Source organism: Heteronotia binoei, chromosome 14, assembly GCF_032191835.1.
Source record: "Heteronotia binoei isolate CCM8104 ecotype False Entrance Well chromosome 14, APGP_CSIRO_Hbin_v1, whole genome shotgun sequence".
NCBI classification, from domain to species: Eukaryota; Metazoa; Chordata; class Lepidosauria; order Squamata; family Gekkonidae; genus Heteronotia; species Heteronotia binoei.
This window is the reverse complement of record NC_083236.1, coordinates 33,351,082-33,368,579: the sequence shown is the minus strand read 5'-3', so window position 1 is coordinate 33,368,579 and position 17,498 is coordinate 33,351,082. Positions and strand designations below refer to the sequence as shown.

The following is a 17,498-nucleotide window of genomic DNA, read 5'->3' as shown; positions in this document are numbered from 1 at the left end:
AGAGTTTCTGGCTGCCAGACAATCTTCAAATTTCCTGGCTATACTATACCCACTGCCATTGGTATCTGAGTTCATGTCTACCTTTCATATGAATTGAACCAGAGACTATGGTGCCCCCCACTTGAAATAGGCATAACTGAGAGACCCAATTAGACAGGCATTCTGTTTATGTCAGCCACAGCAAAAAACACAGATTTAAAAGACAGAGGTGTTTCCAGAAGCACACAATGACATTGGTAGATATGCGTCACTTATTCAAGATTTATTCTAAAATTAGAATCAGCCTTTAAAAAAAGCTTGATGCCTTTGAAAAATCTTTAAAACTTAAAATTCTGTAAACGTTTCTGCTCCCAGTACTTTACAATTACATTTTTCATCAAAATTATTACAGTAACTATGACAGCTAGCATGAAAACTAAAAACGGTATGAGTGGGCTTCTCCGAATCCTAATAAAATGCTTTGAGGACTCACACAAGCTTCAGGGGGCCTCACGTTGCTATTTCAATTACATGTGGATATATGCTAAAAAACCAGGAATTAGTGGGAAATTAGGCATTAGTTGCAGTAATCAGGATATGGGTGTTGATTTGGATGGGGGATATTCTAATCTGAGGTTTGCTAGTCTCTTCTTAGGACCTATTTTGAACCCCAGATGCCAATTCAAGGCTATAGAAGCCACTGGCTCCTAAAGGCTGCTATGACTCCTTCTACTCAATTAATTGATGAGTAGTTACTGTTTGCCCTTAAAAGCATTCTTCCCAAGAGGGAACCATCAAACTCTATAACATGGAGTTATGAAGGTATCTCCCTAGGCAAAGTTAGCTCTAGTTTGAGATGCAAAGAATTCTCTGGCTGATGAAAAAGACCCACAATCATCTGAATCCTTCAACACAGCAAGTCAGAGCCATAAACAAGGACTGCTAAGTAACAATGATTTTCAGCTGAACTGGAGGATATTCCCATCAAAGTCTTGGTCAGTCTTTAGACTACAGCCCATTTACGGGGAGGGCGGGATAGAAATCAAATAAATAAATAAAATATAGAGATAACCATGCCCCTTCCCAGAGTGTATTTCACGCCACAGTCTATTGCAGGGGTGTCAAACCTAAGGCCCATGGGACAGAAAGAGCCCACTCAGGCCTTAAATCCAGCCTGGCAAGTAGGCCTCTCTTCTCTTTGCCCTCCCCTGCTCATCCTCACTATTCCGAGCTTGAGCAGCCTGGAGTATAGAGAACAGAGGGCGGGGCTGCCTCTGAGAGCAGGAAGTAGAGGGCAGGGCTGCCAAACTTCCAAGCCGCCACCACCACCCCAGCTGAACAGAGACATAGGATTTTTATCTCACTACAGATGCTAATTTTCTACTCCCAAGCATTCCCCCTCTGCTCTAATAAAGCTGATTACAATACACACTGTACCTTCAATTTTTTTACAAGAATTATTTATAACACCCATCCCACCTTCTGACTAGGATAGAAGGACTCAGATCTCCACTTCTATTCTACTGTGTCTGATGAAGGGAGTGTTGTTTCTTGAAAGCGTACACCTTGAAACTCTTGTTGGTCTGTAAGGACTGAAATCTAACTGTTCTGCTGCAGACAATCACAGCTACCCACTGAAACTGAGCCCAAATAAGAGTTTGTGGCCCAAAGCATCTTTCACTGGCTTAGGCTGGTTACAGTTTTGGCCCTTCCTGAATAAACACACCTTGCCAAAGCTACTGTGTTCTGGCAATACCCAGGATGATTACAATCTGTTGTACATGAAACAGCCTCTTAGGAGTTGTCAGAAGTTTCATCTGGTACAAAATATGGCAAAATATGGCACCAGGTTACTAACTGGGAATGTATATTGCTAGTGCTTTCAGGACTCAATACAGACAAAAGTTCTATCTCTGAACATTAAAGATCTAAAAAAAAAGCCTGGGGAAAAATTAGCTGACGGACTTCCTGCTACCCTAGGGTTATGTGCACATATCAAGATCTTCCACTGAGGATCTACTCCACCTTTGGAAGTAAGAGGGGTGGCCATAGCAGAGAGCAGTTAAGAACATAAGAGAAACCATGTTGGATCAGGCCAATGGCCTGCACTTTACCTGCAGTGGCATTGGGGCTGTAGGATGTTCTCCCTAGCTTATGAACATATGAAGCTGCCTTCACATCACAGTCAGTACTGTCTACTCAGACCGGCAAGGGCCCTCCAGAGCCTTTCACATCAACTATGACCTAGTCCTTTTAGCTGGAGATGCCAGGGATTGAACCTCGGACCTTCTGCATGTCAAGCAGGTGCTCTATCACTGAACCACAGCCTTTCTCCCACCCCAGCTTCATCTAGCAGTGTCTACATTATTAACATTTAGATGTCAATCAAAAAATCTTATTTACTGAGGATTTTGGCAACATCTGAATAATTAGATGTGTGCCTGGCATTTCACATCCTTTGCCACATGAAAATGTTTTCCAGTTATTTTTGTTATAAAGTGTTTTAACTAGGTCATGAACTGCCACAGAAGCTTGTAGGAGCAGAGAGTCTGGATGAATATTTTTACAATAAACAAAACTGTATCAGGACTTCACAGCGCAAAACCAAATTTAAATTGTGCCTAGAAAAACCAGAACTCCTTTACTTTTTGTACCAAGAGCACAACACTTTGCCGCTCCCCTGATCAAAACATCCTGCCTTTGTCCAGCGCACAGATTAACTAATCCTTGGTTGAAATTTCTGCATGGCTCACTGATCCCCAATAGCCCCATCCCTACTCCTGTAGAGAGCTTTGGCACCAAACACATGATGGCTGGGTACCAAGGACTACAATAGGTCAGTCACACAAACTGTTTTTCTTCATAACTCTAGCCTACTACACGTTCCCATGATGGATGTCCAGCCATGGCCTCTTTTCAACTTTCGCATTCTATTTCAGGAATTGTCAAGCTTCTCTACTTCAGGGAATCCTTTCCATACCTATTTGTCTGCTGAGGAATTTAAGCCCAATACAGTGAATGACAGGGAATGACTTAGGAAGGAACAAGTACTGAATTAGGATCTGGAAGACCAGGGATAAAATCCCCACTGTAACAATTATTATAGGTATCATCTGCTTTTATTGCACTGTCCACTTTCTGTACCATTTGTAGTTTACCTGCTTTAGATACTTTTTTAGAGTAAGAGTTGTTCAACAGTGGAATCAGCTACCTAGGGAGGTGATGAGTTCCACCTCACTGGCAGTCTATTAGCAGTGGCTGTGTAAACACTTGTCAGGGATGCTCAGTCTAGGCTGATCCTGCATTGAGCAAGGAGTTGGAATAGATGGCCTGTATGGCCCTTTCCAACTCTATGATTCTAGGATAGTTTATTGTTCATGTTGTCTATTTCATTTGTCCTATTGTCCTATTTCATTTGTCACTGATTGGCTGTAATCTGACTTGAGTCTCAATGAGAAAAGTAGACTATAAATAAAGATAACAACAACAACAATTCTGTTATGAAGTGTGCTGGGTGACCTTGTGCCAGTCACCTATAGTCTACTTCAGTTGTGATCACAGTGGTGATCACAAAATGAGGAAAATCATGTACATCACCTCAGAAGAAGGAGATGAAAGTGTATTCAGATACGGGTACCCTCACCACAGTCCTAAATAAACCAAGAGCCTAACTAGATGTTACCAGGGGTAGGCGAGCTACACCAATCTGCCTCTCTCTCTCTCCCCCCCTGCCCTCTCCATGATAGTCCCAGGTAATCTATAGCTTGGAAAAAATGTACTTCATTTCATCATGTTTCCTTGTGGACGCTGCTCACATAGCACATGGGAATTATGAATACAGTGGTGTACATCATTTTTACCAATAATTGCCAAGAAGGTTCCTGAGGAAGATGCAGGTTGGCACCAGTCATGAATCTCATAATGTGTTTATTATAGAATCTGCTTTATTTCAAAGACAGAAATCTGAACAGCTATTAACAGACATACTAACAATACACAAAAAAGCTATCAAGCAAACAAAAACCTTTGTCGTTATCAAACTTTGACTCTGCAATGGAACAAGATCCAAATATATTTTGAAATTAACACTCACCTGCCTATCTACAATCATGGTACACAAAGCTATTTGCTAAGGCAACCCACGACCAAAACACAAAGGATTTTTCTTACCTGTCTTTCACTAACACGGAGAGGACCAAACACCATACACTGAATTAGTTTTGCAATCAACATCAGAATACAGCAAGCAGTATTCACAAGTACCTGGAACAAAAAGAACATAATGTGGATATGTGGTTTACCCAATCTCAAGTCTCAAAAATGAATTTAAAAACAATGCCCTTTTAAAAATATAAACTGTGCAAAGCAACAACACTCAGCCTACCATAAACCAGTGAGAATGTAACTTGCTTCCAAAAGATCACCACCATTTATTTGGCAGTTGTGTGCCAAAGCCTGTCCAATCTTCACACTCCCACTAACTCACCTCCCTCTCCACTCCAACATACAAGCAAAAGATAAGGGACAGATTTCAGCTACTTGTGCCTCCTTTTAAAAAGAATTAAACTCTGTGGTGTCCTAAGAATAATTATTCACTATTTGACTCTTTTCTTAAACTGTTTAACCAAGACAGTATAGCAGGTAATACAGCTAAAATAAATAGATTTTTAAAATAGTGCTACCTGTCACAGTAGATAACTATTAGTACAATGCTAAAACACTATTCTGGGAGTAAGCTCCACTGAATAGATCTAAGGAGAACTAAGTAGACTTTTTTTGGATGCCTCTCCAAATGAAGAAGCTGTATTACTGGAGTGCTGTTCAGACTACCTTGAACACGCACAAAAAAAGGAGAAAGCTTAAGACCTTCGAATTCTTTTTGGCAAAAATCTGTGCCTAGATTTTGTAATTACAAATGTGTTGCTGTTGTATAATGGCTTGTGCTTCATACCCTTGTTTTTAATAGTAAGTCACTTCAAGCAGGACTGTGAAGAGGCAGTATAGAAATAAAAAAATAAAAGCAACAATCTATGTGCATGTACAATCAGCAATCCCCATATGATTGGCTGGGCTTCACCAATAGGTCACCACCACATTCTCTGTGGATCCCTGTGAGCAATGTTATGGGGCCACATGGAGGTGGAACTCCCAAGTCACTGGGTAGGGTTGGGCAAGTGGCCCATAAAAAAAAGACAAACTTCTAAATAGATTTCTTGCCTAAAATCCAGTGGTTTAGAAGATTCTAACCCGGTCAAGTTTATTCTATTCCAAAAACAAGGGGTGTTGTCTGATTCCCAAGCAGCCTTTGTCTGGTAATGGAAGGGGGGGTATCAAGTTCTCTGCCTTTACAAAAATTATCTGTGGTCCTATTTACATAAAGGGCTGCAAAGAGAGATCAGCTTATGCTGCAGGTAAATATTTCTACAGTTTGCTGTACTTCAGTGCCAGGCTTGAACTTTAAAAAAAAAATAACATTCTAAATAAAAAGTCCTAATGAATTTAGCATTATTCTTTTTATTGGTTTCCCATGCTAATGCAACCCAGATCAAAGGTTTTCTGAATTTGTTAATTTTACTATTCTGCTATTGGATTTTAACTTTGTACCACTTTGCATTCTAAACCCCACAAGATATATGTACCTCATTCCTCATCTGAAGAAGTGTGCATGCACACGAAAGCTTACATTTTGAATAAAAGTTTGTTGGTCTTAAAGATGCTACTTGACTCCTGCTTTGTAACCCTGCTAAGGCTATCCAATCAGGCTACTGCCTGATAGGTGTTTAGACACCACTTCCCCTCTCCCTTGCACAACATTTCTTGCTGCTCCCAATGGCCATCAGTACGCTACTCCTTTCTTTACTACACTGGGAACTCACAATGCAATTTTTAAAAATGCCACAGCAAGTTAAGAAATATGGTAACAACTGACTTGATTGATGGGTTCAGATGGGAAACAGAGTGGCTGGGATGCTGACAAGATTGCAAAGCAGGTATCCATGTCAATGTGTTGCAGCAAAATAAAACCAAATAAAACCAAAGTCCAGTGACACCTTAAAGACTAACAACATTTATTTTGATATAAGATTCCCCATATGATTGGCTGGGCTTCACCAATAGGTCACCACCACATTCTCTGTGGATCCCTGCGAGCAATGTTATGAGGCCACATAGACACAAGGAGGCGGAACTCCCAAGTCACTGGGTAGGGTTGGGCAAGTGGCCCATAAACAAAAGACAAACTTCTAAACAGGTGCACGCAGTATGTTAATGGACTAAGTTCATATAGCTGTCTATATAGATAGTTTGGAGCACATTACAGACAGAAACACAAAATGGATATTTTGAAATGGAAAATGGTTAGATTGGAAAAAAAAATACAAAGAATATGGAATAAACTGTACACAAGCTTTTTTCCCCTCTCATGCCAGCCTTCCCTGCTTGCTTGAATTAAAACTGGAAAAAGCTATTGTGTTGTTTCTAACTTTTGCGCTGACAGCCTAGCAAATCATTCATAAACCTGTAGTGACTCACAAAGTTATAGTCAATCTGGGATAATAAATCTTGCAGTTTCTTCAACTTCCTCAGCATTAAACTCGCTCTGTTTTAATTATTTTTGTCCTGACTCACCTCACAAAGAAGGCTGTTACATATAACAAATAAGAATCCTGTACTGGTTGCGCTCTTTGTATTCCCCCCCCCCCCCGCAATCTAGCCATTTTCCATTTCAAAATATCCATTTTGTGTTTCTATCTGTAATGTGTTCCAAACTATCTACATAGACAGCTATACGAACTTAGTCCATTAGCATACTACCTGCACCTGCTTGCAGGAAGGGCGGGATATAAACTGAAATAACTAAAACGTATACTAGCCGTTGGTGTGCATCTGTAAGAAGATAGCTTATTTGCTAGCCATAATAATTTGGCTGGCCATATTGTTTAATTAGATTGTAATTCTGATGGCATACAGATAGTTTTCTGATAATGCACCAGTATTTTAGGATGCAAGGTCGTATGATTACGTAACTTTATAAGTCTGATCTGCCTCATCATAAAAAAAGCTTGCAGAGTTAGTGGGCCAGCCACTAAAGATAACGTAACTGGCTTGTTCAATTTTTTTAAAAACCAATTCCTTATCTGATTAGAAGCAATCAACACTTTTTATGATTTTATCTTCACATGTCAAGGAACATAGGTGAAAGATCACTTGCATGAAAAGGCAATCTACCACCTTGTGGGGGTGGGAGGCAAATTCAAGTGATTAGAACTTAGGACAGTATACCACTGTTGCTAATGTGATAATAACTCGGCCATGTGAGGTTTTGTTTCAAATATAAACAGCATGGCAAAGTCACAAAGATTTGACCACAGTATAAAAAGCTCTTTATGAGACATCTTTTCTTTTGTCGAATGTTAGAAGGTGCTTTCCTGCTTAACTGCAGGGTATCTATTATTAGGTGGAGGAAACCTAATAAGCTTCAGGATGCATTCAAGAAGATTGGGTGAGTTCACACATCCATATTCATCACCTCAGCTAATGCCAGGATCAAGAGGTGGTTTATATGTCTTTACACAATCACTGCAGAACACACTCCAGAGTTTTTGTATAATCTGGCATCATCCTAAACATTCTACATTTTGATATAGGTGGTTTATTACAGCATGAGATATTTGAAAGAACAGCCTTTTAGCAAATATATCCCATATATTAAGCTGTATTTTGCTTTCAACATTTCATACCGTTATAAACCACAAGCATGTGAAGTGCTGGAATGCTTTTTCTGCATTTCAACTTAAAGATGCAGCTCAGCCTAAGTAAACTCTACCTGCCCGCCTGTTTATCTCTGGATACTTAGGGCAAGCATGAACTACAACAGCTTAAATATAAACAGAGCTTACAGTGATGGAACTGAGGCAAGCAAGGTTGTTGAATTCAGCAGGAGCCATGGAGTCATCAGGTTACATAGTTACTAATTCCTTCCAACCTCAAGGCAACTGAGCTAGTCTTACTGCTTTTGAACAAGCATTTTCTGGCCAGTGAAAGGCTGTTTTCCTGGCATAAAGGAACCACAACTGTATCCTAACACCACTGCCACCCCCTTCCCCAGCACAGCTAGTCTTGCTTCCTGCATCACAAGGCTCCCAACACTGAAACGAGAGAGGTGGGAGATCCTGCACAAAACAGCATGGGATAAAGAATGGGTTATTCTAGGAGATTAATTGGAATCAGACAACTTTATGGGTTGTATGATTTAAGGAGTGAAGACTCCAAATTGCTAAATTCAGTTCAGTTACCTCCTCTTCCATTTAATAGCCTATAAGGAGTACTTTGGAATGATTTAAGAGTGTTAAAAGAATGGTTATCTGTTCCCTTTCTTTCACAGTCCACATGCACACAAATTCTAATCTGGATTTCATTCCAGATAGATCAAATGTGGCAAAAGAGATACCTGCAGATACAGATTCCACAAACTGCTGGCAAGGTTCAGATATGACAGTAACCACAATTTTCCACAACAAAATGAGTATCAGAATCCTGGAGTTCTGCTCACACAACCTCTACTCCCCTTCTCTTTCTTTCTCACACTCGTCAAGGTAATAGGTTATTTCCAAGTGTCATTATATCCAAATTGGCAAATTATAATCTTGCAAACCAAACCAGAATTCCAAAACAGTAATAAATCAGTATTGTGTTCTGAGCCCTGGTTTGTAGGGTAAGTACAGACTACAGTTTACTAGTTCAAATGTACGTGCAATCTACAGTTTGCCACAAACATGGATATAACCATCTCACCACATCCAAAAGAACAGGGGAGTAGGTATCAAGAGAGCCAGCCCAAGTTCTTTCTGGGCTTGCTGTCACAGCAACAAACCATGGTTTGCAGTTATGTCTTTAAAAAGGCTGAATTATTTTTCACAGGCATTATGAACTTGGGGGACTTTAATAGGGCAAACTAATACTTGTCTTCATTCTGTGTATCTGATGCTGGGATCCAAGTCACAGACTGGGTGTCCTGTTTATTTACCATCAACCTGCCTTTTCAATGGGAATCTGTCTGAAGTTGAACTGGCAAGGACATCACTGATCTGTTTTTGAGAGTTCCTGGTCAGAACATTATGGCTACTATGGACCTATTCCAGGCTGTTTTGGGTGCCTATCACGAAAAAGATAGGTTAGATTTAATCATTTGTACTGAGCAGGGGTCTGGTAGTCCAAAGGAGCTGAAGAGCTAGCTAAATCATAGTCAGGTTTTTTTTAATGTCTGCTTAAAGGTGACATCCTTCCTTTGCCCCCAAGGCTGATGGATCCGAAGATGCCCTGGGAGTTCTAAGAGCCTAAAGGGGACCTAAAATAACAAGCTCCAGAAGACTACTGACAGAGTAGTACCCTCATCCAACTTCTTGGAAGATGTCTACTAGCAGATTGAGCTATAATTTCCATTTGAAGCAAAGAAAACTCATCTCTGCTACACTGCATCAGTTGAATCATGTCCAGCTCAATTGTCCATGGTATCTCAGGTACTAATGATCACTAAAATATTGTCATATGGCCTTCAGCCATGCCTTTTCTTTGTCAATTAAATCTTTCAGATCTGCTGTGACATGAATGCTTACATGACTGAGGATGGCTGTCTACTATACTTTCTGGCCCAAGACGTAGGGATCGTATCAGTTTGGCCTCCCTCACAGATGCTGACAGGGTGCTAGATCTGTGAGGGCCACCATCTGCAGTCTGTAGCTCTCCCAGTCACAGTTCATGAAATCTTGCAAGGAGTCAACATGCACATCATTATAGAAAATTTGGATCTACCGTATATATCAATATGGAAAATGGAAGGGATTTTCCCTATTGAAGAATGCAATGTCACTGGTGGCAAAAATGCATATATTTTTTTCTAACTGCATTCAGCTTGTAAACTTTCCTTCTTATTTAGAGACCACTGACAATTTGGCCAAACTGATCCATGGAAAAAGCAACCTTGAGACTGAATTACTGTAACATGTAGCATGATTAACATGTGGAATTCACTGCCACAGGAGGTAGTGGTGGCTACAAGCATAACCAACTTCAAGAGGGGATTGGATAAAAATATGGAGCAGAGGTCCATCAGTGGCTATTAGCCACAGCATATTGTTGGAACTGTCTGGGGCAGTGATGCTCTGTATTCTGGTGCTGGGGGGCAGGCAAAGTGGAAGGATTTCTAGCTGCACTTGTGAACCTCCTGATGGCACTTGGGGTTTTTTTGACCACTGTGTGACACAGAGTGTTGGACTGGATGGGCCACTGGCCTGATCCAACATGACTTCTCTTATGATCTTATGTTATGTAACATGTTCCAAATGAGGCTGTCCTTGGTGATGATTGTTAGACTACAGCTCAAGCAGAAAGAGATCCCTTTTTGTTATTGGGGTCAGCCGCAGGAAGCATATAACTCTTATTTTAAGGCAACTGCATTTTTATTTGATTTATATCCCACCTATGTTTCCAGAATCATTTCAAGGAGCTGGTCCTTATTTTTAAAGCCTTTCATGACTTGTGGCTCACATCCTTGAAGTCTATCCCAGTATCAGCCTGTGCATAACTACATCCAGTATACCAGTTGACATCTCAAAGCCTGCAAGGATGTATTTCACTGCTGCCTGATCACAGGCTTTCTCAGCAGTCTACCTCCCAATAACCCAAATGAACTAGATAAGACCTCATCTCCCTTGTATTTTTATGGGCTGTAAATCTGAACTTGTTAAGAGGACCTTCAAGTTAGTCCATTAGGGTCTTAGAAGCAAAAGTCTTATTATTAGATCTACCAGTTATTTCAATTGCTTGATATTTTTATCAGTGGTTTGAAATTATTTTAATTTTTATTATCTGTCCTGGTTCCTAGTTACTTAGCAAACATGTGGGATTTTGCACATAATAAAAATGGTGGGAGTGTGGGGAAAGTATCAGCTGAACCCAGCAGAACACCACCATATAAGAACACAAGGTGATTAGAAAACTAGGTCATTCAAACTAGGCGGTTGGTGAGACCAAATCTTCACTTACTGAACCCAGCATTGCCACTTCCACTGCCACTCTTCCTATTTAGAAAGTTTAAACCCCAGTTCAAATCCTCCTTCTGCCAGTGAAAACTTGCCATGCGACCCTGAGCCAGTCACACAAACTCAGCCTAACCTACCTCACAGGGTTGTTGTGAGGATAAAACAGAGAACAGGAAGAGAACAATGTAAGCAAAGAGAAAGGCGGGGTAAGAAAATATTCAGCCTTAGTCAGGACCAAACCTTCCTTCTTCATTTCTTTTCAGGAATGTGTGCCTCCACCCATTTTTTCACAGACTTGCTCAAATGTCAACAAAATCCATCGCGGTCTGCTTCATTTCACCCCAAAACTCGCCCCTCCGCATTCACGCCTCCTCCAAAACCCACTGCCCCACATCTTCCCCCCACAAAAGAAACCAACTGTCGCAACTACTTTGGGGAGAAAAAGAGGGGTACGGATGAAGTAAGTAAATAAATAAATACAGCCTGCCCTCCCCATTCTCGCCACCCCTGTCCCCAGCAAGCTCCCACAGCCATTCTCCGCCGCCCCCCTTCCACCACCTTCTCCCGCATCCCCGTTCCTTCCTGGGCCGCTCACCCAGACGCAGAGGCTGTCCGAGAGCAAATAGTAGGCGACATCCAGCGCGTTTGGCCCAAGCTCCGACGGCGGCCTGTCCTCCCCGGCCAGCTGCTCCTCCGTCGTCGTCGGCAGCTGAGACTCGGGCGCCCCGTCGAGATGCTCTTCGGAGGCCTGGCTGAGGGCGCGGTAGGCGCTGAGGACGGTGCCGGCCAGCGCCAGAGCACTGAGAGCCGTGTAAGTCCGCAGGCTGGGCCAAGGGAAGCGCTCCAGAAACAGCAGCGGCATGGCGGCGTCGGCCCGTGCTGCTCCGCCTGGAGCGGCCCTAAGGCTCCGCGGAGTCGCCCGGCAACGGCCTAGCGCGGAGTGAGGCCTACTCCAACCCAATGCGGACGTAACTCCCCGAGAGTGTCACGCCGTCCGCTTCGGGTTAGCGAATGAGCGCCGCCCTCAGGAGCCCGCCAGCTCCGTCCCGCCTGCGGGCCTTGCGAGCTCCACGGCAGAGGCGGTGCCGGCCTTTCCGGGCAGGGGCAGCACTGAGGCGGCGGTGACGGGCCAGTGAGGGACAGGCCTGGCCCAAGAAGGAAAGGAAGGCGGAGATACATTCTATGGGGAGGCTGGTCGCTTATTTCTTTTTCTTTCTTTCTTTTTGAACATATAAATTTATTTTAAAAACTCCCAAGTTATATAGAACTTTGTTGAAGTAGGATCAAGTAGATTAATTGCACACATGACAAAAATTCTACTGTGCATATATAACTTTGTAGAACATCTTATTTAGCACTTAAGCTAACATCCAGTTCGCCAATCAATCGATAAATACATATGTAAATAAATATATTAAGGATAAATTGACTGATAATTGGACTAGAATTTTTGTCTCTTAAACTAACAATGCCTTGCGCCATCCCAAGCCAAACGAAAGGGAATACTTAAATGAAAAGAGAAAGAGAGGATAGCATAAGTTAGAAAGAAATTACAGTGAGAGAAATTGAAGGTAAGTTGTGTTAATAGGTAATATGTTTTTAGATTCAGTATTTCCCCACTTTTCTCTTCCAAAGCAGCTGGCATCGTTTTCCTTTATTTTCACAACACTCCTGTGAGATATTTTAGGAGAGCATTTCTCAACCTGAGGGCCCCAACCCCCAAGCTTTTGAGGTTTTATTAACTTGCGAATTTCCCTTCCCCAGAGGGTATCACACCAAGTAACTTTGGACTGATGGGAAAGAGCGGTAAGTGCTGCCGCCTAAATAATCAAAGTATTACTTGTGTCATTTATATATTAATACTGTGCTTTTCTGTCATCATCCCTCACACACTGGACCCAGAACATCATTCTCCTCTCCTCCTGTGAGGCAGGTTAGGCCAATAGATGGATTAAGCTCTAGTATGGCAGAGCAGGTATTTGAACCCAAGTTCCCAATGTGACACTACCAGCAATTGACTCCAGCATTTTTATTCCAGGAAGCTGAAGACCATGTTACTTATTAATTTCATTAATACCCTGCTATCTCCCCACTGAGGACTCAAAGCAGCTCACATCCTTTTATCTCCTCCATTTTAACCTCAAAGCAGCCCTGGAAGGGGAGTGTGTAACTAGGCCCTGGAAGGTTAGGAGGGGAGTGTGTAACTAGGCTGAGTTTCTGTGACACAGTAGGGATTTGACCCTGGATCTCCCACGTCCTTGACCATCACTAGCCATTACATCCCACTGACTCTGCTCCATTTATCCTCACAACAATCTTATACAGTAAGTTGGGCTGCAAGAATCACCAAGCCAAAGTTGACCATTGCATTTCATTCACAGCAGCTGCAATCGCAAGACTGAGACTGCAGTGGAGGAGGGGATTCAGCCTTTCTCTGCATACTGTTTTGCTAATGTGAAATGAGTGGGGTGTAGTAGAGAGAGTATATGCCCTTTCACTGTAAGAATTGAAGAATTGCAGATCTATACCCCACCCTTCTCTCTGAATCACTCAGAGCAGCTTACAATCGCCTATATCTTCTCCCCCAACAGACACCCTGTGAGGTGGGTGGGGCCAAGAGGGCTCTCACAGCAACTGCCCTTTCAAGGACAACCTCTGCCAGAGCTATGCCTAACCCAAGGCTATTCCAGCAGGGGCAAACCCAGTTCTCACAAATAAGAGTCCGCACGCTTAATCACTGCACCAAACTGGCTCTCAAGTCTGCTAGGAGAGTTGTATATCAAGTGCTGTCATGTCACTTCTGACTTATGGCAACCATAACATCCTATCATTAATAGCCATGCTCAGGTCTTGCAGACCTTTATTAAATCAATCCATCTCATCGGGTTTTCTTCTTTTCCTGCTGCCTTCCAACTTTTCCTAGGAGTGAATCTTGTCATGTGACTGAAGTACAATAGCCTTAGTTTGGCATTTTCTACTTTTAACTTTCATAAGGAGTCATTTAAAGTCTTCACTCTTTTCTGCCAGCAATATGGTGTCATCTGAATATCTCAAATGGTTAATGTCAAATTGTTAATGTTCCTCCAATTTTCATTCCACTTTCATCTTGTATATTCTGTATTAAATAAAATGTATTATTATTACAAGGACATAAAATACATTCTTCTAACACCTTTGCCAGTTGGAAACCATTGTTTCGCCATAATTTGTCCTAACAGGTTGCACATCAAAACAACCAGTTGTGGCCACACATTTCTTTTAAAATCAACCATAACTTTCCTCTCAGTTTTATCCTCACAACAGCCATTTCCTGGCCTCTCACTGTTTCTCTCCAAACAAACTTGTCATTTTAGAATTGCCTCCAACAAAGGCTCCCAGACAAATTACATCATGAATAATTTGTGGCAAACACAAGCAAGTTGTTTGAAGGGAGGGTCTAGGTGCACAGTGAAGCAAACCACACAGAACAGTTCTTGCCAATTGCTCATTTACGTTTAAGCCTTTATCCATATTCTACAGTAGCATAAGAAAAGCCCTGCTGGATCAGACCTATAGTCTATCTAATCTAGCTTTTTGTCTCACAGTGGCTAACCAGTTCTTCTAGATGGCCAAAACAGGGCATATAGATCGAGGCCTTCCTGATGTTACTTCCTAGCTCTGGGACTCAGAGGATTAGTGCCTCTGAAAGTGGAGGTTCCCCTCAGCCAGCATAGTTAACAGCCATTGATAGATTTATGAAGGATATGTCTATCTAATCCCACCTTAAAACTGTTTTTTCCTGTGGCCATCAACTTACCTTGACCTTTGCCTAGCAATTTCCACAATAGCACGGACTGTTTTTATGGCACCTTATTCACTCAGCATCACACTTCCTCCAGTGAATGAAAGTTGAGAGACAAATGTACAAGGAAGAATTTTTGCAATCTCACACTTTATGGGATCACTCCGGCACTGTCCATGTTAAAATTACAAAATGCTGATTGAAGGGTTAATTAACTTCAATTATGTGAACAATGAGGATGGTCAAATGTGTTTTGATGTGTTGTTTCAATTATGTGAACAATGAGGATTATTTATCTTATAATTGTCTATCATTATTGTTTTAAATAATATTCGTGTAGTAGTAAATATTCTGTAATTTATAATTTCTAAACTATATTCATTAATCTTTATTGTACTTGATAATATGCATCAAGGGATTTTGTAGATGCTCAAGTATATTTAGAGTCACTAGGAGAAGTTTCTAGAGCCTCATGGAGCTTTTAAGCTGTGGTAAAGCAGCAGTACTGCGGTCTGAACTCTCTGCTCACAACCCAAGTTCAATTCCGGCGGAAGCTGGATTCAGGTAGCTGGCCGAAGGTTGACTCAGCCTTCCATCCTTCTGAGGTCGGTAAAATGAGTACCCAGATTGCCGGGGGAGAAAGTGTAAAAGACTGGGGAAGGCAGTGGCAAACCACCCCATTAAGAAAGTCTGCCGTGAAAACACTGTGAAAGCAACGTTACCCCAGAGTCGGAAACGACTGGTGCTTGCACAGGGGACCTTCCCTTTCCTTTTCCTGGGAAATGGGGTTTATTAATAGGTTATTTTGGTTTATAAGCAGCTCCACTGCGTGTGGCAAGACAAATGCCAAACCACAATGAGATATTTTCACGCAATGATCAATGATAGCCACCACCCGCAAACGTCAAACTGCTCACAAGTTATTTGATGAAATAATACACAGCCGACCTGGTCATCTTATTAAATCAACCCCCTTTCTAATGGCATGTTGCAGTCAGAACTGTAATCTGTGACACAGGAAGCTGGGTTTACTCTTTTATAGAGAACTCAGATGAGTAACTTAATTTTCACACTATGCAGAGAAACCAAAACATGATTTAGAATTGAAGCGGAAATTATTCAGAATTATGCTGAGGGGAGGACACTAACAGTTACAATTGTTACTTGGAAACAGTAGTCACTCCATCTGCTAAAGCTGAAAGTGGCTGTTGTCTTCACACAGCAGCAAGACCTGAACTGCAGATAAATATTTTTGCACAGAAGGCTGCTGGAAGTGAAGTTAACTGGCTTGAATTAACAACACATACAGTCCAGTAATGTTATGGGTATTCAGAATATAAAAGATCTCTTGACAGATCTTCAACACACCTCTATATGAAATTTTGTAAGAGAAACAGTGACTTTCCTGACCAATTGTAATACATTTCCTTTGCAACTTGGAAACATTAATGGACCTGGCAGTTTTCCCTATGCCAGACTACCCTAGCATTCATTTTTGCTTCCCACCCAGCCCCAAGATCTGACTTTGATGGCTTTCACATGTTGTGATGAACAGCAATTTGGGCAACAAGCTCTAATTTCTCAAACATCCGCTGTGGAGTCAGTATTTCAATAAAAGTCTTAAAATGATCACGGAGTGTGTTGATAGCTGAAAAGTCCGGGGACTTGACACAAGTCCCATTCCCTACATAAACCTTTTGTCTGCTCCTCGTCTCCCATGCCTGCTAGGAGGGAAGGACATCCTTCTAATATTGCCATGCCTATGACTAGAGAACCGCAAGGGTTAGATCAGAGAGCCACAAACGTGCAACAAAACTATGGCTCATAGAACAGTTGCAAAGCCTAGTTTGAAATCCTAAAAAGTGCAAACACCAGTTGTCTCCGACTCTGGGGTGACGTTACTTTCACAATGTTTTCACGGCAGACTTTTTATGGGGTGGTTTGCCATTGCCTTCCCCAGTCATCTACACTTTCCCCCCAGCAAGCTGGGTACTCATTTTACTGACCTCAGAAGGATGGAAGGCTGAGTCAACCTTGAGCCAGCTACCTGAAACCCAGCTTCTGCAGGGATCAAACTCAGGTCGTGAGCAGAGCTTAGGACTGCAGTACTGCAGCTTTACCACTCTGCATCACAGGGCTCTTTTGAAATCAGAGTATGGTGCTAATCAGCAAACCCCAATTTATTGGACAGAATTCAAACTTCATAATGGGTGAGATTGTATCTGTCATGTGTCAAGTGGGGGTCCAGCTAGGGGAGGTAGATGTAGAGACAACCTGCAGCCAGATGCAACAGCTATAGCACAGTCGGCTTCCACCATTCAGAAAGCCAAATCAGGAAGGTTTTAACAGGCATCAGACTTATCTGGAACATTTTTATAGGCATCCTGAGCTGCCTGGCTGGTGTCCCTTCTCTGAAGGGGGCCAAGAGAAAATATGCAAATTGAACCTCCATCTACCAATCCTTTAGGGTCCCAGGTTCATACCCTGCTGCAAGCTCAACTCCCTGCAAACAGTCATTTCATATACAGCAAGAACCCTGCTATCAGTTTGAGGCATGCTGCTCTTCCAAACTATATTCAAACGGCTGACAGCTATATCCTTTCAGCCTCACCCAGGATGCTGTGGTACCAGCCACCCCAAAGCAAAGGCTCCTCCACTGGTCTTTTTAGAAGAACAGAAACACAAACTGAAACACAATG

At 42.1% G+C, this 17,498-nt stretch overlaps 1 protein-coding gene across 2 annotated transcripts in view; it reads right to left on the bottom strand.

The window, feature by feature from the left end:
• AMFR (autocrine motility factor receptor) overlaps window positions 1-12,088 on the bottom strand; it is a 36,376-nt gene extending 24,288 nt beyond the window's left edge. The window contains exons 1-2 of one of the 2 annotated variants that reach the window (XM_060253985.1): window positions 11,614-12,088; window positions 4,150-4,242 (exon numbers count right to left, since the gene is read on the bottom strand). In XM_060253985.1, coding sequence (XP_060109968.1) covers window positions 4,150-4,242; window positions 11,614-11,880 — 360 coding nt within the window. In that variant the 5' untranslated portion in view covers window positions 11,881-12,088. The remainder of the gene's footprint in view (window positions 1-4,149; window positions 4,243-11,613) is intronic. The other variant, XM_060253986.1, reaches the window with a different exon arrangement.
• Between the last annotated feature and the right edge of the window lie 5,410 nt (window positions 12,089-17,498).